General features: G+C 37.9%; 1 protein-coding gene across 12 annotated transcripts in view; it reads right to left on the reverse strand.

The window, feature by feature from the left end:
- MTUS1 (microtubule associated scaffold protein 1) overlaps window positions 1–22,226 on the reverse strand; it is a 145,478-nt gene that overhangs the window by 57,823 nt on the left and 65,429 nt on the right. For 8 of the 12 annotated variants that reach the window (XM_046648585.1, XM_046648581.1, XM_046648584.1 and 5 more), the window contains 3 exons: window positions 13,220–13,381; window positions 5,152–5,286; window positions 2,238–2,276 (listed from right to left, as the gene is read on the reverse strand). In XM_046648585.1, the coding sequence (XP_046504541.1) occupies window positions 2,238–2,276; window positions 5,152–5,286; window positions 13,220–13,381 (336 nt within the window). The remainder of the gene's footprint in view (window positions 1–2,237; window positions 2,277–5,151; window positions 5,287–13,219; window positions 13,382–22,226) is intronic. The other 4 variants (XM_046648588.1, XM_046648589.1, XM_046648590.1 and 1 more) reach the window with 2 other exon arrangements.

Here is a 22,226-nt window from a genome sequence, read left to right on the forward strand (position 1 = left end):
CTGACCCTAAAGTTCACATGGAAATTCAAAGCATCTTGAAAAAGAAGAACAAGTCAGAGGACTCATACTTTCTGATTTCAAAACACTACATCACAGTAATCAAGACAGTGTGGTACTGGGAAGGACAGACACGTAGATCAATGGAATAGATTTGAGAGTCCAGAAATAAATCCTCACATTTACAGCCAAGTATTTTTAACAAAAGTGCCAAGACATTTCAATGAGGAGAGAATGGTGTTTTCAACAAATGGTGCTGGATACCTGCATGCAAAAGAATGAAGTTGGACACCCTACTTCATATCATACACAGAAATTAACTCAAAATGGATCAAGGACCTAAGTGTAAGAGCCAAAAGCATAAACCCTTAGAAGAAAACATAGGCATACGTCTTCATGAGCTTGGATCAAGCAATGGTTTCTTAAATATAACACCAAAAGCATAAGCAACAAAAGGAAAAATAGATAAATTGGATCCTGTCAAAATTAAAAATGTTTGTGCTTCAAAGGGCACCATCAAAGTGAAAAAACAACCCACAGAACGGGAGAAAATACTTGCAAATCACCAATCTGATAAGGGTGTAGTAGTCAGAATATATTAAGAAGTCCTGCAACTCTATGATAATAACAAATAATTCAATAATGGGCAAAGGATTTGAATAAATGTTTCCCCAAAGAAGATATACAATGGTCAATAAGCTTATGAAAAAATGCTTAACATCATCAGGCATCAGGGAAATGCAAATGCAAACTACAACGAGATACCACTTCATACCCACTAGAATGGCTATAATAAAAAAAGACAGACAAAAGCAAGAAAGTGTCGGCAAGGATGAGGAGAAACTAGACTCCTTAGACGCTGCTGGTGTAAATGTAAAATGGCGAAGCCACTTCAGAAAACATTCTGGAAGTTTCTCCATTAACCACAGAGTTATCAGATATCTAGCCTTCTCTGATAAAGGTTATCCTATTTTCTAACATGAACAAAGTCATTCTACAATGTTAGCCATCATTCTCTCCTAAATATTAGGACGTGCTAGAAATTTAAAACAAAAGAAAATTAAAATCTCCAAGCGCGCAGAATAGTTTCATTTTTTTTTTTTAATTAGAAAAGCTTTAGTAAACATATATATTCAAACTCAGACTATTGGGGAACGTTAGATCTGCTTTAAGAGGCTACCAAAGGTTAGCAGTTGCGATATAATTCCCTCACACTTCCCTGCCTTACTAAGCTGAGGAGACTGAACACATCTTGCAGCATCGAGGATTTTAGCTGTTCCCTACGTAACGTGATCCACCCTCTTCTCTTTAACTGCTCTCTATGTACAGGGGGTCACAAATTTACCCCTCCTAGATCACGCCCTTTAACCAGGCCTCTCGCAGGACCACGTAACCCTCCTTCCCCAAACTGACTGCAATTGTGATTTTATGTTTATTTGTGCAATTCTTGGACTTTCCTGTAAGCTTCCTGAAGACAAAGCCCTTGTTCATTTTTGGCTCACCACCATAGACTTAGCACCCGGCTCCGCCACAATGCACAATAAATTGTAATCCATGTGCTATAAGAATCTTTCTCCTCTTTGACTGGCGTTCTAACCGTCAACGGATTTAGACGCTAGGCAATTGTCTTATAACTGCATATTAAATAAGAGAATGTAGGTAGCGTCCAGGGACCTGATTAGCCATAGAGAAAACATAGGGACTGTAGTGAATACATTTTGTGAAATCTTCTATGGCTTCTCGCGAGGTGGTTTCTTGATTCCCAGTTCTGGTTCAAATGGGGGAGGCTGCAGGCTGTCTTAGAGACAGATGTGAGTTTGTTCAATAGAAGTATAAAAAAGAGGAGAAAAATGATAAGCTGTTGAACTGTTAAAAGGTGTTCAAACCTGATCTTGCGATTATTTAACAATTAAAGACTATGCAACTTTAAAACAGTATTCGTCTTGGAAAAAAGTATATTCTTCACTTCAATTTAGACCAAATTTTTTAAAATCACTGTTTTAAAAACTAAAACTATCTGTTATTCATAAAATGTCTTTTTGTGTCGGATGGCTTGTCAGTCATGCTCACCCAATGCTGGCCCAGGTCATAAGCAGTTACGTTTATGCCACAAACCTGAAATTCTATTTATAAGCATACTAGTGAAAAGTCACTGTAAATACATTTAAATATTTGCCATGATAACATGACTTTACAAAAAGATTCTTTTTTCTCCATCCATATTTAAAGTGGTCACTTACCTGCATTAAAAGCTGTAAAAAGACTTTTTCTTGAAGGACCTAAAATATAAAAGAAACATTTTTAAAATACATTTATGTTTTATATGAAATATCACACAAAAATAAATCATTTAAGAAATAAAGGTTGTTTTAAATTTTCAAAAACAATCCATTAACATCTAAATTTTAGGTTCCTGGTGGGAAATACCACTGAGATACAACCAACTTTATTAAGTATATTCTAAGGATAAAATGAGATTCCAAATAACATCAAAACAGTAGCTTAGGGGCCGGCCCAGTGGCGCAGCACTTAAGTTCGCACGTTCCACTTCGGTGGCCCCGGGTTCGCCGGTTCGGATCCTGGGTGCAGACATGGCACTGCTCATCAAGCCCTGCTGTGGCAGGCATCCCACATATAAAGTAGAGGAAGATGGGCACGGATGTTAGCTCAGGGCCAGTCTTCCTCAGCAAAAAGAGGAGGATTGGCAGTGGTTAGCTCAGGGCTAATCTTCCACACACACACAAAAAAAACCAAAACAAAACACAAAAAACGGTAGTTTAAGAGTGATATGAATTCATCATTGCAAAGATGATCAGTTTTAACATGGCAATCTACAGTACTTTTCCAGTCAAGAATAGCTGAAATTCAAATTTTAACAGAACTGAATTTACACATTTATTACATACATAGTGCTATTTCACTGCTGACAGAGCAAAAAAGGCCTGATTTTATAAAAGCCAGTCACCAGTGTGTGATTAACTTGCTATTCACACTTGCTATTCAGCTATGAAGGCAAACATACTTAAGCTTTTTCTCCTAACTGATACAATATAAAACACAACCAGGCAAATCCTTTCACAATGTATGTATATATCAAATCATTAAACATATTAAAACTATTTGTCAATGATACATCAATCAAGCTGGGGGGAAACATACAACCAGCAGTGGTAACAGGTACAGAGCTACAGAGATAAGCCACTGGAGGAAAACTACCAACTGCTTCTACTTGGCATGAAATAGTCACTTTAGGGCACTAATAGGTCACTTTAGGACCTGCAGATCACTAGTTAGAACAGCTGCCACATTCTATAAGTGGATTTTACAGAGATGATAATCTCTTAAAATCTGTGGCCATTATAAACGGAAAGCACTGATTCCCACTCAAGTAGAACCTTTGTGATACAAAAGCTTACAAATTCAATAGCGAGATGTTTTAGCATACTAAAGTTCCTGTTCAAGTTATCAGTAGAACCATGAAGTTCTAATTCTCTAAAAGTTCTTAGTATTAAAGTTCAATGACGTTTCTTTTCAGCTATTGGGGTATACGTCGATTATGGGGCTTTATCATCATCAATAAAAACCACAGATTCACAGGCTGATGTCACCCCAGCAAGACATCCTTTCACGCCTCAGAAGTTTATTTAAGACCCTGGAGAGAGGAGAACCTGCTGGCACACTGAAGAATCTTTTTTTTGTTTTTTGGAGGAAGATTAGCCCTAAGCTAACATCCGCCACAAATCCTCCTCTTTTTGCTGAGGAAGACTGGCCCTGAGCTAACATCCGTGCCCATCTTCCTCTACTTTATATGTGGGATGCCTGCCACAGCATGGCTTGACAAGTGGTGCCACGTCCGCACCCGGGATCCGAACCAGCAAACCCTAGGCTGCCGAAGTGGAACATGCAAACTTAACCACTGCGCCTCCTGGCCGGCCCCTAAAGAATCTTCTTGCCAATATTTATTCATATTTTCTCTTCAATTCAACAGAAAGGAAAGTGTTGATGAACACTGACTAGGTAATTAGCCTCAAGTTACCACAGGATCCATTACACACACACACATGTTGAGGATGCAGAGCAACAGATACTCTCAAATTGCTGTGAGAGACTAATACCTTTCTGGAAAGTTCTTTAGTAAAATATATTAACAATTTCAAAAAGATTCATACAGTTTAACCTAGTAATTCCTCTCTCAGGGATTTCTCATGGAAGTAATTAGAATCTGAAGCAACGAACAAAGTTCACAGTCAAAGAATGTTTGTCTCGGTGTATTACGCGCCACAGTAAAAGTCAGCAACTCTCCAGGAACCACGGAAATGGAAAACAGTGGGCTATTTCATAGCCATTTAAAATGAAGATGTTCTCACAATATACTTAACAAAAAGCAAGACACAAGAGAGTGTACATATTATGCCCTGAGTTTTCTTGAGGCAAAAACAAAACGATTACATATGCAGAGGGAAAAAAATGGAGGAAACGCAACAGTTATTCACAGTTGATGGGATGAAGGAAGACTCTACTTATGTTTCTGTGTTTCTCAAATTCTCTAACATAAATATGGGTCACATATTACAGGTCACGTGTCTCATTCACAATTATTCTTTCAGTTAAGTGATCTTTCAACTCACTGAGCACAGATGAAACTTCTAATGTGCTTCAGACCTGCTGTGATAAAGGTGCACGAGAACATTCCATATTAAGTATACACCACGTATCTTGTAAACCTGGAAGTTATTCCTCATAGCCACAGCAGTTACAAAGTGGGTAATACAAAGAAGGAGAAGAGAAAGAATAAAGAACACGCTTTGGACCAAAGGTGGGAACTAAGCTATGCATTTCTATGTCATTACTCCATATCACTCCCTTAGAATAATTTACCTCTACAGGTTTTATTTATTTTCACCCTAGACTTTTGTTGACTTATATGCTCTATCTGCCAACTTATATGTGTCAAGTTTTAACCATAGGACCTACTGACTCTCAGAACAAGCGAGCTCCCTCAGCCTAACAATGTGTTATACGTCTTTATTCAACAGATGTTTTGTAAATGATAGTTCAATACACCATGAACCTAATTGTCAAAATTTAACTTCCTACAGGCCAAGGACTTAAAAAGTCTTGTCTTCCCCCTTCTCTCCATAATGAGGACCACACCTTTTGGAGGAGTTTTGAGTAAGTGTGCATGTGTTCTGGGCACCAGAGGCTTCAGATACAAGGATCCTGAGGAACCATTTTGAAATGCTGGTTTTGGAGGGTTTTCCTCATACTTGATGACGGTGGCATTACCAGCTGTAATAAAACAGAAAAGTACAGTTTTAATGGATAAATACAATATCAGTTTTCTGCAATTTATTCCTTCCTCCTTGACTCAACAAGTGCTCACTAAACACCTCCAATGAGGCAGTCATTACTGCACGTTAGGAGTACTAAGACTGATAACAGGTGATTCCCATCCTCGCGGATGCAAGGTGAGCAGGAACTCCTACATCTGCCCTGGAACAAAGCTGCCAAAGCCTCAAAGCTGCGACACAGAAGGGAATCCCACCTAAATAAGAAAAACCGTCTTTCATATTACACGTAAATCTTTCCTCTCTCACTCACACAGGAATCCTCTCTGGAAAAAAAATTGTTTGCAGGCACTAAGAGAATTGCTAAAGAAAGGACTCTTGGAGAAATCTGGATGCTAACCAACTTTGCTTAGGCTGTGGTGTAATTCTGAGTCCACTACAGTTAACTAGGCAAAGGGGACTCCCACAGAAGTAGACCTCTACTATTTCCCAGGGAAAACATAAGGGTACAGGTGAGAGGGAAGAATTAAGAGAGCAAACACTACGCTTTAGGTATAATATGCCAGTGAGTCCTGGAAAGGGCATCTTCTATTTCGCCACAGTCTCTGATTTTGCTTCTCTTCCTTCACTGGGAGGCTAAAGACAACCTTAGCATATCAAGTTACAGCGACACTTTAGAATGAAGAACACAGCTTTCAAAAATAATGTGATAATTTTCTATCAGAATCAAAATTTGAAACCATGGAGAAACAATTACGGCAAAGCGTTCAGTAGATGACTAGCTTACTCTTATTTCTGCTTTTGCCCAATAATGACTGAAGCCTTTGGCATCAAAAAACTAAACAGCTTTCAGTTGGATAAGACAACTGTGTTGACCATATTTCTATAGGTTTTTCCTAAATTGTGAATTTCCTCTTGATATTTATGGCTTCCCATTGGATTAAAAAGGGAACCTGAATCTTCTACAGCATCCTTAAGATATGTATTTGTACTTAGGGCAAGGAAAAGGGCAGAGGGAAAAGAAAGAGTAGAGCTTGTTCCTGCACTCTGAATTCCAAAGAAGAATGCACTTTTGCATTATATTTTTGTGGATGGTGTATTTGATCCATAACGAGGGCCTATGAAATAGTGTTCCTCTGCTATGGTATGGTTAAGTGGACTCTGTGGCTACTTTAGGACTATAACCATCATTCCCGTCATTTATTGCCCTGTTTTGGGCAGAGGGAATGTACATTTCAACATCTGATAGTGTCAAAAACCTTAGAGGAAAGGTTTGAAAAATAGTATCAGCCTATTAAGAGAAAAACAGAAAAAACTTGTCTTAAATTTTATTAAGTGGGTAACTGCAGCAATGACCTAATTAAAGAAAAAAAAAATCAGTATTTCCTTTAAAGAAAACCATTCTAAATTCATACTTTTCCTTTTACTTCTCCATAAGAATAATCTTTGAAAAAGCACACTGTTCAGAAGCTTAGCTCCTACAAGGAATTTTACGAGTACTGTTTTGCTTTTCCTAAGAAATTATCATGTTATCATGTTATACAACACTCAAGAGTCTAAACACAGCACTTTGTGTTTCTCTCCATATCCAAGAAAAAACAAAAACCAAATAGAAATACTTGGAAAGTTTTCTGGTTCAATCTTCCTGTAAAGTTAACCTTTTCATCCATCTCCTCTTGTTGACCATACAGACCACGTCTAAGGCACCCTACACTCACTCGCCACAGGCGAAATCTGGAGGTTCATCTGTTCACTAACCAGTTTCCAAGCTTAATTTCCCCTCCACCAACCCAGATTGGATTTTTTATTGTTTGTTTCTAAATAGTCTTCAACACCCAGTTCTCAGCATCCAATTCTATTTTAATATTCAACACTTATAATCGTACATTTCTTTATTACCAACCTTGATCTCTCTCTTCATCTCACATTCTAGAAAGGGGCAAGATAGCTATCTTATTTACAAATATCCTATAAATTTGAAAATAGCTAGAAATTTTTCACCAGGCTGAACTATCCCAACTCCTACAACAGTGCTTACAGATGGCACAGTCAAACCCTTTATGTAAAAAGATGTTCTTCTCCCTTGATCTCCGTCAACTTCCTCTACCGTGAGCCATCTGTTCCTTCTTCCTGTGCCCAGATAAGATTTTCAATATTAGGTCAAATCAACAGAGAGCCTTCCATCCTACTGACAAGCCTCTGTCAATTCCCTACCCTTCTTTCTAATTCTTTCCTTCCCAGAACCCAGAGACTTGATTTTTCCAAAGTTGACAGGGAGCTAATGTAAGCGGTAATACTGAAGATGCTGCTTCTATAAAATTCATCATAAATTTTCAAAGGATGGATAGTGAGTGACTTCATAGTCTTAAAATAACAGAACCAAAATTTCATAGGACGTATTTTTTAGATTTTCGTATTAAATAGATATTGGGTTTCAATTAGCATTTTAGCTTTTGCTAAATCAACATCCAAAAAGGGAAGTAAATGAAGTTACTAGAGTCTTCATATATTATTATAACAATCTGGATTATAGTCTTACTTTACTTGAACCATTTAAAAAATTATATTCAGCAGCAAATAAGTCACTTATTTAGATTTTGCAAACCTGAACTGAGTTTAATTTACAGCCCTAATATAAAATCGTATGATCCTAAATTCATGCTTTTCATTTCTAAGCTTTAAACACAAAGACTTTCAGTTTCCAAAGAACTTGGTAGAAGAATTTCTCACTAAAGCAAAAGACATTTCTCATGAGGCACAATGCTCCTGTCCCCTGGCTCTCTGTCACACACAGAACAGGAGGTGTTGTCCTGGAAACAAACAGTCTCTCTGCCACTCTTCAGGCTCAACACAACACCTGATCCAGCACCAGATCTACCATCAACTTTGTAACACATGAGTGTCAAAATCCGTACTTCAAGAATAACATTTCTGAGTTTGACTCAGGTACAAACAGACACACAAACATTTACATCTATATGTAACATATTTATATATATATAAACACTCAGTATCTAAACGCTCTCCTCTAAGCTAGCCCATTGCTTTCTAGTAAACATCAAGTTGAAGGATGTCCTTAACTATGAGTCATGATGCCCTTAAAGTATTTCTCCTGCCCTCGATTTCAGTTCCTAACGCGGCAGCTGGCTGGGTATCCTAGTGATTTCTAAGCTCTCTTTTGTCCAGAGTTATTATATCCAAACGAGAAACTCTTCTGTGGCAAAAGTTCCAATATAATAAGAGAAGTATATTAGTTTCAAGTAATGGAATGGAATCCATAATAAGTGAGTTCTAGTTCCCACTTGGTCACCATCTAGCTGTGCTAAATCTCTTCACCTCTCTCTGTGTAACGAGTGGGTCTGAATATCAGGTATGGAAACAGGCAGTACATATGCTGTCATGGGGTCTCCACTAACTGAGTATGGTACTCAGTCCCACTAAGGCCAAACACACCCTCAGAATCCTCCTAAACACAGTGCTCCAGGGAGCCATGACAACTCAGTGACAGTTGGTCTGCAGAGTCAATATGTGAAATTCTACACGTGGTCACCTAGGTCTCGGCCAGCTCTAACATAGTTTAAAACTGCCCATGCTCTATTGTCATCCTTGGTCCTAGCTGTCTCAATTAGACCAGAATAACAAATCCTCTGCAATCTTTATTTTTCATTTCCCCATGGTCAAAATGTGGTTCAAGTGAAATGAGAGAGAGAGAGAGATGACTGAATCTGAAGAGAAAATGAAGCGAGATTCTCAGAGACCCCTAAGCAGAAGAAATGATTTACCCATTAGAGAAGAGCTTCTCACTGTTCCAGACTTTTATTTGCAAACTAACATTTCATTCCACATTTTAGAATCGAGTTAACATTAGTTTTTGTTTTGTTATGACATTATATAGATACACACAGAGCCAACATTCTGTTCATGTCTTGAATTTTCTGTGTCTCCCCACTGTGGCAGATCATCTGTCCACCTGGCTTGAAATCAAATCACTACTGACGTCTAAGCTTTCAAATTCCAAGAGCAAAATTACTCAACTTTGCAATGACAAGAATGTCTCGTATAAACCCTAGGAAAACAATAAAAGAATGAAAACAAAATTAATACCAGTCTGGATAATAGTATTTTCCTATTAAATAGTCCATGCAGACGTGCAGAAGCATTAAGCATGTTTGGTAATATACGGCCGGAGTATATGCTGTCTGCCTTTCATCCCTACCTCACCTACGGCAGACATCACTAGTCAAACACAAACCTTTGCTCTGAACCTGGAAGCAGCCTGAAAAACTTTCAGCTCTGTACTCCAGGTGATTCATACCAACTAACCATTGTTGGCAGGTGAGACAATACCCAACTAACCATCCTGCAATGAGGAAGAGACCGTGTGTAAATAAGACCAATCCTTCTCTCTACCAGCTTAATCACTTCAACAACTCAAAACACCCCCCTTCCAAACTCTCAGGCACCATCTTACTGTGGTGAAGAAAACAGAAGTGGTCAGAAACGTGTTGCTGCAAGGATTGTGGAGATGATCTAGTCCTCCCCACCCATTCATCAGGTGAGAAGACTGAGGCCGAGAGAGTGAACGATCGTCCAACTTCACATGAGTTAGCAGGAAAACTAGGAGGAGTCTGAGCTGAACGCCCTTTTCTACGTATCACACTGTCAGCACCTCGGCTGGCCACGAAGGTGAAAGAAAAGAATGTTCTATTTCTTTAGTTAACCTCCTCCTATTTCCAAGAGTGCAAACAGCTTTGGTGTGCATCTCTTACCTCTCCTCTCACCACCTGACTCTCAAAAAGAAACATATTTTTGTGGTCAAACTAGGAGGAGAAGGAAGCCCTTAGACTTCACATTCTCTAATGTGGCAAAACCATATGCTTTCCCGAGACGTCCCTCTACACTCGCACGATGGTCCTCAAACCTTCAGCTCTATTCGAGACCTACAATATATAACTCATTTTTATCTAATGATCTTAAAAGATCATTAGCTATCTGAGTTTGGAAGGGCTTATAAGGTTTAACCTCTATAAACGAGCACATTTGACATAGAAACTACTGTGCCATGTTTCATGCTAATATCCAAAAGATAATCAATACCGTAACTTTAAAATCTTGTATGCTTAAAAGAATACACATAAAGGACAGGCTAAAACCTCCAAATAAGAGAAATTTATTGTCCTCCATATTCTGATCCAGTCATTTTAAAACCTGGCAATGCTATTTCTATAGGATTCCAAAGTATCAAGAGCTAGATGTTAATTTTACAACAGTACTATGAGATCTCAGGAGTTCTTAAATGATGCCATTAACAGTATCACATCACAAAGAAATGAGCAGACAAAGCAAGAACACATTCTTTAAAAGGGTTCAAATGCTTAATCCAATATGAATCAAAAGATTGTTTCCTAACATGACCCATTATTATCAGAAATAGGAAAATTTCAGTTCAAAAACATGATTTTCTTCATGTTTTAAGGTAATCTTTAAAAGTATTCATCTTTAATATTTTTGCATCTAACATAGTGAGTAAAATAATCAAAGAGGTGATGTTTTAATTCTAGGGAAGTATTTTTCCATACTTATAAAACTATAAGCTACACACACACAAACCACTATTTAATCAGAAATGAGACCATCGAATAATATTAGATAATAAAGTAATTTCATGTGCCAAGAAGGTCAACAATGCTGCTGAATTATATTTGGTAAGAGTCCCCAAACACACAAGCTATCTAATAAAATTAATTCTAGATAGAATCATTCACAACTTAAATATAAACACACCCTAAAATTACAATTAACAAATTACAAGTTATAAAAACAGCAATCAAGAGATGCTAGATCAATTTATTGAATAAAATTTAAGCATGCTTACAAAGAAAAGAATCAAACCAGAAATCGTTGACCTACTTCTTTTCCCAGTAAACGTGGCTAACAAAGGAACTATACAAAGGCTGTAGGATCCCAGGACCAGCAGTGTCAATAAGGTAGCATCATAGTGCCTCTCTGAACCAGCCGGTGGGGTGAGCGTAGAATTGATAAATATTTTTGAAGAAATATCCGTTTCTGTACAACTGCGAAATCCTCCTGGTACAGTCATTTAAAAGGATCAAAGCAAGCTTAAGCAGGAAAAACTGCAGCCATGTTCACTCTATATCCCTCATGCTTGCTCTTAGTGAATTAGAATGGAGGAAAAAAAATCTAAGCTCCGAGGCACTCCACGAAACGGATTAAACCAGCTAGCAAATCAAACTAAGAAAGAGACTCATTGATTTGAAAGCTTAATCTGCAAGAGAGACACATCGCCACTAGACAGGCTCTGTGGGTAAACGGTAAACCCCTTTGTTAAAAGACAAAAAGGAATGGACAAAAGCATTTTACAACCTCCTTAGGAGTGTCAGACTCGGTGCTGGAACGGTGGCCAAGTCAACATGGCTGTCAATGGAGAGTGCTGGATAGCGGCACCACAGAACGTGCTTGCCTCCGAGTGTCACAAATTCCCTCGCTATACAGCCCTCTGAGAGCAGGCTGGTGACTCTGTTTCGGCAGTTTGTTTTTAAAACTTACATTGCAAAGAGACAAAGCTGCAAGTGAAACGATCTTACGATAATACACGTGTGAATTATCTTTTCAAATTCACAGAGAATTATGCTACGTGCAAACCCTTCTGATCTCACGCCACAACTTCAAATTTCACACAATACACAGATAATAATCCTGTTTAATTTTAAGAAACATTTCAGTATTCCTAAAGTTCCAGTATCCAGCTCCTTACTATCATATAAGACCAGGGACTGCTGCTAGGTGACCCCTTGGAAATGTGCTCATTAATTCAGTCATTAATTCAATGCCTTAGCCTCCACAAACACATTCTCAATTCTGTCACAGGCTGGCTGAGAGCCCCTGGACCAGCGACAACCTCTCTGAGCCTCAATTACCTCACATACAAAATCAGACTAACAGCAGAAGTTGAGAGGAAAAAATATATATATATATATATGGTAACCCTATGATAGCAGTCCACACCCACAGCTTCAGTAACCATGACTCCACTTTGTCCCTGTCCCTCACCAGAAAGAAGAAACTGATCCCTCTTTAAAATAGAGAGTGCTCCCCTCCTCCCCACACACCCTTACATCTTGTTTTACTTGGTATTCTAGTTATCTGCGTAAATATCTTCTTTCTCCTCAACTACTTCTTAGATAAGGACCACTTCTTTTACATCCTGTATCCCTCACGACATCCACTGTGGTGCCTGTACACAGCAGGCACTCCAAAATCGTCCATATTAATCCGTAACTTTAAAAAGGAAATGAGCAAATAAATACTAAGACCAAATACATCTTTGGAATGAAAGAGATAGCTCCATTAATTCACCCATTTTATACATAGAAAACAGAATTCACATTAGCTGAAAACTTTAAAAATATTCTCTTGCGTTTAAAGCACATAAAATTAGGCTTGAAGTTATACTATCCTAGTCCTATTACACTGAATCTAGCATTCAAAGTACAAGATTATAAAACACATTTACAAAATAAAGTGTTTTACAAAGCAAATGGAACTGAAGTTATCTTTTGTTCTGATTTCCAGCTGGGTTCCAATAGCCCCTAGATTGCTTTCTTTCCTTCAATAAACCAAAACACACCATCACTTCAAATGATACACTTTAGAATCCTTCATGCACAAGAAGAGCAGGTGCCTTCCACACATAAATATTCCAGTGTTTCACAGCACATCCATCAAAAGAGAACGTCACTGAAAGAATTTGTTTTTCCTGCCAAACTTTCAGAGCAGTTCCAAGGGAGAAACGATATGCACATTTTCCCCTAAATCACAGAACGAAAAATCCTGATAATTCTTTGTAGTACATTAGTTTTTTCTTATAAATGCAGTTTCACCAACCCTCCAAGTCTGACATGAGAGCGACTTACGATTATTGCTGTGAGTGCTCAGATCGCTGTGGGTGCTGGCCAGGGAGGAGGTGCTGCCCGTTCTGCGCAGGGCAGAACTTTTCAACGACGCTTTGGATCTAGGAAGCGGTCTAGGCAAATTCACCCAAGACGGCTGTGCAGTTTTCAAGGATGTAGGTTTCCCTTGGGGTTTAAAAAAAAAAAAAAAAAAAAAAAGGTTTCCACTGCCATCCATTTCGAAAGCTTTCGGCTTGTAAACTCAAGCTCTTGTATTAACAAACTGAGTCAAAATGCAAAATGAATATTCAGAATCATGGAACTTCAGCTGAAATCTTCACATCGACTTGTTTATTCATTTTTGGTAAGTAGAGGCAGAAGAACAGAGATGATGACAAGGAATCAGGATGGGAGAAGGGCGACAGCAACCCTGTAATGTGACGTGATGAACTCACGTCTTTTGTGACACAGTTATCAGAAAGGTCACTTGAGATAGAAGCTTTTGGCAAAGTTGAAATCAAAGAATAAACAAATTGATATGCCTTCCCCCCATAAGAGTTATGAAAAAGTAAACAAATCAGTGCATTCACATACTAGGCTACCATATAAAAAATAGGTGAAAATTTAAAAAACAGGAAGGAAGAAAAATTCAACTTGATGAGAAAAACTTCATTTAAAAAATGCCTAATGCCTAACACCAGATGGTGCTATATTATTAATATTCTTTTTTGATCTCATCTTTACTACTTATTTGCCAAACTTAAATGGTCTTCTCTTTCTTGCAGCAAGTCTTTCCACTTAACAAAATATGTATGCTTCATATTCTCTAGCATCTTTGAAACCACACTATTCTGACGCTCACAAGTGCTACTGACTGTGGGCATTTCCCAAGTTCGAGCTTTTACTCACAACTTTCTTCATACCCATCTCTCCTGGCGAGTTTATTATTTACTTTACTCTAACCACTGCCCTGTATGGATGCATCCCAAATTCTTACCTGCAGCCCCATCCTCCTTCTGAATCCCAACACCACTCACAGTTTAAATTCCTTGCTGAATGTTTCAACTTGGACAATCAGACAACCTCCTACCTTCTTATGCTAATTACAACTCCATTTTTCCTATTTCCCAGCCCCAAAACTTTGAAATCACCTTTTTCCCCGTAGATTCCCATACAATCTAGCACTAAGTCTCTCAATGCCACTAGTATTCACATAACTGAAGAATATCAAGAGTTGAAAAAGACCTTAGATGAAAATGATAGTATCACATATTACAAATGGCGCCTTGAGTAATTTTTTCCAGAAAGTAATCTTCATTGCTTTGTCCCAGTGATATCACTTATAAAAATCTCATCTTAACAGAGAAAAAGGAACTTAAGGTCCTCAGGTCTGGCAGTTAAAGTCACCCACATTGAAGCTCCACCTGTCTCCACAGCCTTACCCCTACACTATTCTCGTACATAAGTATGCACTCTGCTCCAAGCAACGTAGTTTCCTGACACCAGGATGTACTATTCTAATTGACTGTGCACATTGTTTCTTTTCACAGAGGTCTTCTTCTCAATCCAAATCCCACAAATCCTTATTCCCCACCTTGTATTTTGCCCAAACAACTGTATTTGACTCCTAAAGTCCTGTCCTTCCATTCTTTCCAACTCCATCGTGTTGATCTCCTGACCGTGAAAACCAAGGTCATGACCCAATCTAAAATCTGTGATTCCCCATTATGTACAGGATGATCTTATTTTTAATCCTCAATATTTAATTTCAAAGGCATAAAAGACAGTCTTAGGGTTGATACCTACCAACTTTCCCTTATGCTTTTTCCATGCCCCTACCCCTCTACACACATCCACACCTTATTTTTATTTATCCAGAAAGTTTTCCTCTATTCTTCTGCTTATGCCCATCTTTGTGAATGAAATGGCCTCCTTTCCATCTAGTTCCCTATCTTGCCTGGTGAATACAAAGTCACTTGAAGTTTTTTTTAAACCCTTGCCACTTATCTGCAGCCCCATCTCAGATCGACTGAATCACAATCTCCATTTTAACAAGACTCCCAGGTGATTCAAACTCACACTAAGTACGAGAAGTACTGTTGAGAATGACCTCTTCATAAAGCCTTTCCTGCCAGGACACTCTCCTTTCTGTGCAAAGGACCACACCTTCCTTTCTGCTCATCCTTTCTGCTCATACCAATACTCGCTTCCATCACAGCATCTGTTTCAACACAGCCGTCTCTCAGACTAGTCTCTATCATCCCTGAGAACAGGAAGGGAAGCTGATTCCATTCTGTCCCTTAGGACCTAACAAAGTGTCTGGCATGGAGTGAGACTTAATAAATGTTTGCTGAAGGAATTAATTTTTCTTCTAAGGTCAAGAGTAGGGTAGAGAAATAAGGAGACATTGGTAAAAGGGCACAAATTTTCAGCTAAAGATGAATAAGGTCTCAGGACCTAAAACAGGGTGACTATAGTTGATAACACTCTATTGTAGAATCAAAATTTGCTAAGAGAGAACTTAAATGTTTTCACCAAAAAAAAAAAAAAAAGATAAACATGAGATGATGGATGTGTTAATTAACTTGATGGTAGGAGTCCTTTCACAATGTGTACATATACGTATATCAAATCACCACAATGTACCCTTTAAATTTCTTACAATTTTGTCAATTATACATCCATACAGCTGGAAAAAATAAATGTGGAATTATAAAGATAATAGTAATAAAGCTACTAAAAATTTTTTAAAGGCCAAGAGTAAATAAATTTTAAAATGTCTTCTCTCATCTACATTGAAGCATTAAATACTTAGCCAATTTTTACAAGCTTATTTGTCCTTTGTTAATATTAATGGTCTTTCAAACAGTCTATTAGTTAGATAAAGGGAGACATTTTTCTTGACCTTCCTTATAATAATTAGCAAATAGTTATTCAAATATCCATTTGATTTTTTAATTTATATTTAGCCACCGGTTTTACCCACTTTTGAAGGTATAGAAAAACAGATTTTTAGAATATAAATTTACCAAATTGCTGCCCCTTCAGTAAAAACATTCTGATGAGTCATCATTATCTGAAACAATGAGTGAGGATGGACAGGTCACAGGTGAAAATTTCTGGGCCACAGCCACAATGCAGTCAAGGCTCAACAAGTTTGGAAAATTACCTTATTTTTCAGAAAGCAATATTTCACAGCATTGTTTCTGAAAGCATCATAGGTTATGGACATTTCTCAGTGTTTCTCAGAATTACAGACCTGTACCCTGTCTGATTCCAACACAGACACAGCCTGGCACCAGAACCAAGCTTACCCCCAAGCCCAATTACCACTCCCCTGACCCGCCCTATCCCATTTCATATACTGTCACCTCCATCCAGCCCCACCCCCTCCACCTAATGGCAACTTGTATTCCTAGCCAGTCTTCCCCATTCACCATTACTCTTGACTAACAGCACTGAGGGCTCTGAACGATGCCCACTTCACCAAAGGATTAGCGCCTTTGAAACTCAGAATAATCCTAACAGCACACTACCGTTGTTATCCCCAGTTTATAGGATTAGCTCCTTTGAGACTAAGAATAATCCTAACAGTGCATTACTGTTACTATCCCCAGTTCATAGTTGAGAAAACTACCTAGGTGGTTCAATGGCTTATTCGAGTCACATCCCTATAAGCAGTGAGAGAGAGGCCTAGAATGCAGGCAACATACCCCCAACCCAGTGTTCCCTCCACTGTGCCAGGGAACAGAAGCATCCCAGTTAAGGGAAGAAGTGTTAGGCCTGGAGGCCAACCTGAGCTCCTCCTCTTACTAAGAGGGTGGGTGCTCCTATAGTGCAATGTGAAAAACGGTGGGGATACAACAAAGGTATTTGACCCTTTCACCGACAGTCCTCATGTTTAACTTAACAGCCAAGTTGACTGAAGGTACCTGTAATTGGACTTCATACAGAGCAGCAGTAAAACAAATACATCAGAAGCAATACTAAAGGACAGGCAGAGCAATATTGGAGTGAGAGACTGTGAGTAACCTGAGCATCAAATTCTTAATGAAAGCAATACAGGACTGGCTCCGACTTACACTTCTGACAAGGTGACATTCATCAGTTCCCTTCACATCATGTCACTTTTCCCAGATGTGAACCACAAAAACTGAAGATCTACCTGCAGAGATATTACCGACCTTACTGGCTTATTTTAAGCTCATTCTATTAGCATAAACTTACAGATAGACAACAGATTTGTTTTTATCTATAATTATAACCATCTTTTGTCTAGGGAAAGTATGAAAGAAACAACATTTGCACTTTGTCTTCGATAGTAACACAGAGTCTACTGGATTTGAAGCACACCTTCATCAAACAAGCAATTTACACAGACAACCACCTTGGAAAACCCAATCAAACGTACAATAAAAAAAATCATTAGGGGCCAGCCCCATGGCCAAGTGGTTGGGTCTGCGTGCTCTGCTTTGGTGGCCCAGGGTTCACCGGTTCAGATCCTAGGCTCAGACCTACACACCACTCATCAAGCCGTGCTGTGGTGGCATCCCACATAGAAGAACTAGAATGACCTACAGCTAGGATACACAACTGTGCACTGGGGCTTTGGGGAGGAAAAAAAAATCATTAAGGAATGCCTTGCAAAGCTAAAAACCTTAGATTTATTAAGGGAAAAAAAGGACAATGTTAATATTATCCTATTTTTTTAAGTTTATACTTATCTATATATTGAAAAATTACAGAAGGATATACCAGAATTTTATGGGACTACTATGGTATAGCACACAGGGACATGGAGGAAAATAGGACAGGGGCAGGACTGGGAAGTTTCCCTTCATACTTTATAACTTACATATTACTCCATGTGAATTTTCTTTTCTTTTTTTTTTTTTTTTTTTAAAGATTGGCACCTGAGCTAACAGTTGCCAATCTTTTTTTTTTTTTCCCCTGCTTTTTCTCTCCAAATTCCCTCAGTAACATAGTTGTATATTTTAGTTGTGGGTCCTTCATAGTTGTGGCATGTGGGACACTGCCTCAATGTGGCCTGACGAGCAGTGCCATGCCCATGCCCAGGATCCGAACCAGCGAAACCCTGGGCCACTGAAGCAGAGCACATGAACTTCACCATTCGGCCATGGGGCCGGCCCCAGAATTTTCTTTTTAAAATAGGCATATCTTTATAACAAAAACTGATATATTACTAAAGTTAATAGGGTCAAATATTTAATCAGACAAAAGATACTCAAGACAAACAGATAAACCAAGAAAGAATAAATTGGATCAATAATTAAAGTAAGTAAAGTCTAAAAGTCATTTTTATTCCTGTGCATCTGTAAGCATTGGGTATTTTTTAATCCTTTTAATTTTGCTAATAAAAAAAACAACAACAAAGAAACCAATGCTTGAATTGATGCTTTTATATGGCTATGATGAAAACAGTCACTTTACTACTGGCAAGTTCTTCATGATACCATAATGGTGTGTTTCCTAGGACTGGAAATTAAAGCCAAAGAATGAGCTCCTGAATGGTACTCCTTTGTTCTGACACATATTAAATGATTCATTCTCCAGGAAAAAGCTCCCTCCCAGGCCTTCACAGGTACATAATGTCTCTCAGCTCGAATCTGGCCTCCTCCATTCTTTCAGGAGAGGCCTGGGAAAGAAAGTGGATCTCACCTTGCTCACAAAACACCTTCAAAGTAACGAGCGCGGTTTCCAAAGCCACAGAAATATCTACCAGTCAAAGCAAGTTCTCATCTGTGAACTCTCAACGAGACAAGAATGAATTTAAGCTTTCATATATTGTTCATGAGACTATTCACATTGAAAAAAATGACCTGCTGTTCTTTATATTTGATGAAATTTATGGGTGTTGAAGATGTTTCAATTAGATGACAAAAAAAACCTTACTACTATATTCCCTATATTAGAAGGCATACATAGATCATCTTAATAAAACTCTGGACAGTGGATTCACGTGAGAGGCTGGGCTACACAAGTGTGTACTCGCTTACAGAGGAAGGTAACTGCACGTAATCACAAAGCATAAATGTACAGGGTGCTAGAAACATCCAACATCTTACTAGAGAAATCACTACCAAATGGTTTCAGAAAAAATTATCAACTACTACAGAATACATTGCATCTCATCATAACAAACTATTTTGTTCTGTGATTTGCACTACTTATTAGAAGGAGCACCGGTATCATGGGGAAGAAGAAAAATGAGGCTGGAGAGGTGGCGAGTTTACAGTTGGCATTAAAGAGTTTACAGTTCGAGGCATTAAATGCCAGGCTAAGCACTCCAGGCTTTAACCGTAGGGGGTGGGGTATGGTGGGAAGATGGAGAGGGAGGGGCCACTGCAGGGTTCTTAGCATTTGCATCAGGATTTGATCATGTGGCAACAGTGTGCAGAGCTGACTAAAGAGAAGGGTTCGAAATCAGGGAAACAACTTAGAGGCCAGTGCACCTGCCAGGGCTACAGGCCGTGGGAATTTTAACTAGACAATGAAAAGGAGATTACTGAGGTCAGGCTGTAATATACAAACTACATATTAATATACATGGTTTAACATACAAATTACTGTATCATAAAATACAATAAATATTAATAAGGCATGCAAGTGGCAGAGCCATAACTACTACAGTCAGGAAGAGAAAATGCCAAATAAACAGACACAGATAGTTAAAACACAAAAACTGAGCAGCCCCCTAAAGGTATAAAAAATTAACAAGTTATGTGAGAAATAAATTACACACACTCGAAACTGTAGCTGCAAGTTCACTCTCAATCCACCCGAAAGGACCAAATTTTGTCATTAATATTAACGTAGATATTAAAAAATTTAGCTTCAATGGTCGAGTATTATTGTCTAAAAACCATTTAAATAAGCATGGTAAGCTGCTTACCAAGTAAATACTATAGATCAATAGCTTTCTGATTTACCAGGAAAAGACAGAAAAAAGATCCTTTACTTTAGCAACAAAAAGTATTTGCACACATAGTCATATATGTGTACACACTATTTCTATGAATAATTTTATCAAAAAGTGCTAGTATCATGGAAAAATTACAAAAATAAGGGCCATAAAGGTTTGAATAAGTGGACATACATGTTCATTTTTCTATGAATTAATATATTGATTGAATGTTATTCTGATCTAAACCCACATGATTGTTTTTAAAGGAGGAATTTGGAGAGCTTTTAAAAAACAACTTAAATCAGTCTACAACAAGTAAGAATAACCAAAAAATTCTGGAACATAAAAATAATAAGAAGGACTACAACTCAACAACAAAGCAATCTGATTAAAAAATGGGCAAAGGACTTGAACATACCTTTCTCCAAAAAAGAAATATAATGCCCAACAAGCACACAAAAAGATGCTCAATATCATTAGTTGTTAGCAAAATGCAAATCAAAACCACAATGATACTACTTCACACCTATTAGGATGGCTATTATATAAACAGAACAGAAAATAACATATCGGCAAGGACACAGAGAAACTGGGACCCTGTGCATTGTAGGAAAGTAAAATGGTGCAGCTGCTATGGAAAATGGTATGGTGGTTCCCTAAAAAATTAAGAATAGAACTACCATATGATCTAGCAATCCCACTTCTGGGTATATACCCAAAAGAACTGAAAGCAGGATCTTCAAGAGACATTTGTACATGCGTGTTCACAGCATTATTCACAATAGCCAAAAGGTGGAAGCAACTCAAGTGTCCATTGACAGACGAATGGATAAACAAAATGTGGCACATACAAACAATGGAATATTATTCAGCCTTAAAAAGGAAGGAAATTCTGACACATGCTACGACATGGATGAACCTTGAAGACATTATGCTAAATGAAATAAGCTGCGCACAAAAGGACAAATACTGTAGGATCCCACTTAGATGAGCTCCCTAGAGTAGTCCAATTCATAGAGACAGAAAGTAGAGTGGTGGTTTCCAGGGGCTGGGGGAGGATGAGAATGGGAAGTTGGTATTTAATGGATCAAGAGTTTCAGTTGGGGAAGACGAAAAGTGCCAGAGATGGGACACTGGTGACGGTTGTACAACAATGTGAATGTCCTTAGTATGACTGTACACTTAAAAATGGTTAAAATGATAAATTTTATGTAATATATTTTACCATAATAAAAAAAAGTTAGAAAAAAGTAAGGAGAAGGAATTTGCACTACTAGTTATTACAAGATATTATAAAATAAACAGTCTATTACCGGCACAAAACTATACTGACAGATTAATAAACTGGTGTATAAATCTCAAATGCGAAAATTCAGAAAAGGATAAGGGAGGTATTTCAAATCAGTGAAGACATTTGTGGTATTAAGATGTCTGAATTAAAAAAAATTAAAATCTGAGAAGGAGCAGTATGATGCAGTGGCTGAAAGTGGACAATTTAGACGCACACGGCCTAGGTTTGCAGGCTGGCTGTGAGCTGGTTTCTTAACCTCTCTGGGCCTCTCCTTCCTCATGTGTAAGATTGAGGCTGACGACAGTGGTACTTAGTTCATAGGTTCTTGTAACAACTTTATGTTTTTAAAATGCTTAGAACAGCACCTGGCACATGGCCATACAAATATTAGCTACTACTTCTCACCATACATGGAAAAAAAATTAAAATTTGATTAAAAAGTAAAGGGTTTAAAACAAAACCATACAAATTGACCTTAATAATTAAATATAAACCAATCTTTTCTTTCAGTAGAGAAGGTCATGTCAAGCATAAAAACATAGGAAAAATTAAAGGAAAAGATGTATTTCACAGTACAAAAATGAAAAACTTTAAAATCACTATATACAAAATAAGAAGGCATATAGTAAAACACAGGACAAAGGATAACAGACAGTATCAAATCAACAATAATGAAGTATAGGCCCCAAAATATAAGTGAGCAAAAGCTCTGAACAAAATAGTCAATATAATTTTCCACTCATATAAATGGAATCATACGACAGTAAATCGAAATAGTCAATATAATTTTTTTTTAATTTAATCTCATTGTGTCT

This window comes from Equus quagga, chromosome 22 (assembly GCF_021613505.1).
Source record: "Equus quagga isolate Etosha38 chromosome 22, UCLA_HA_Equagga_1.0, whole genome shotgun sequence".
Classification (NCBI taxonomy): Eukaryota; Metazoa; Chordata; class Mammalia; order Perissodactyla; family Equidae; genus Equus; species Equus quagga.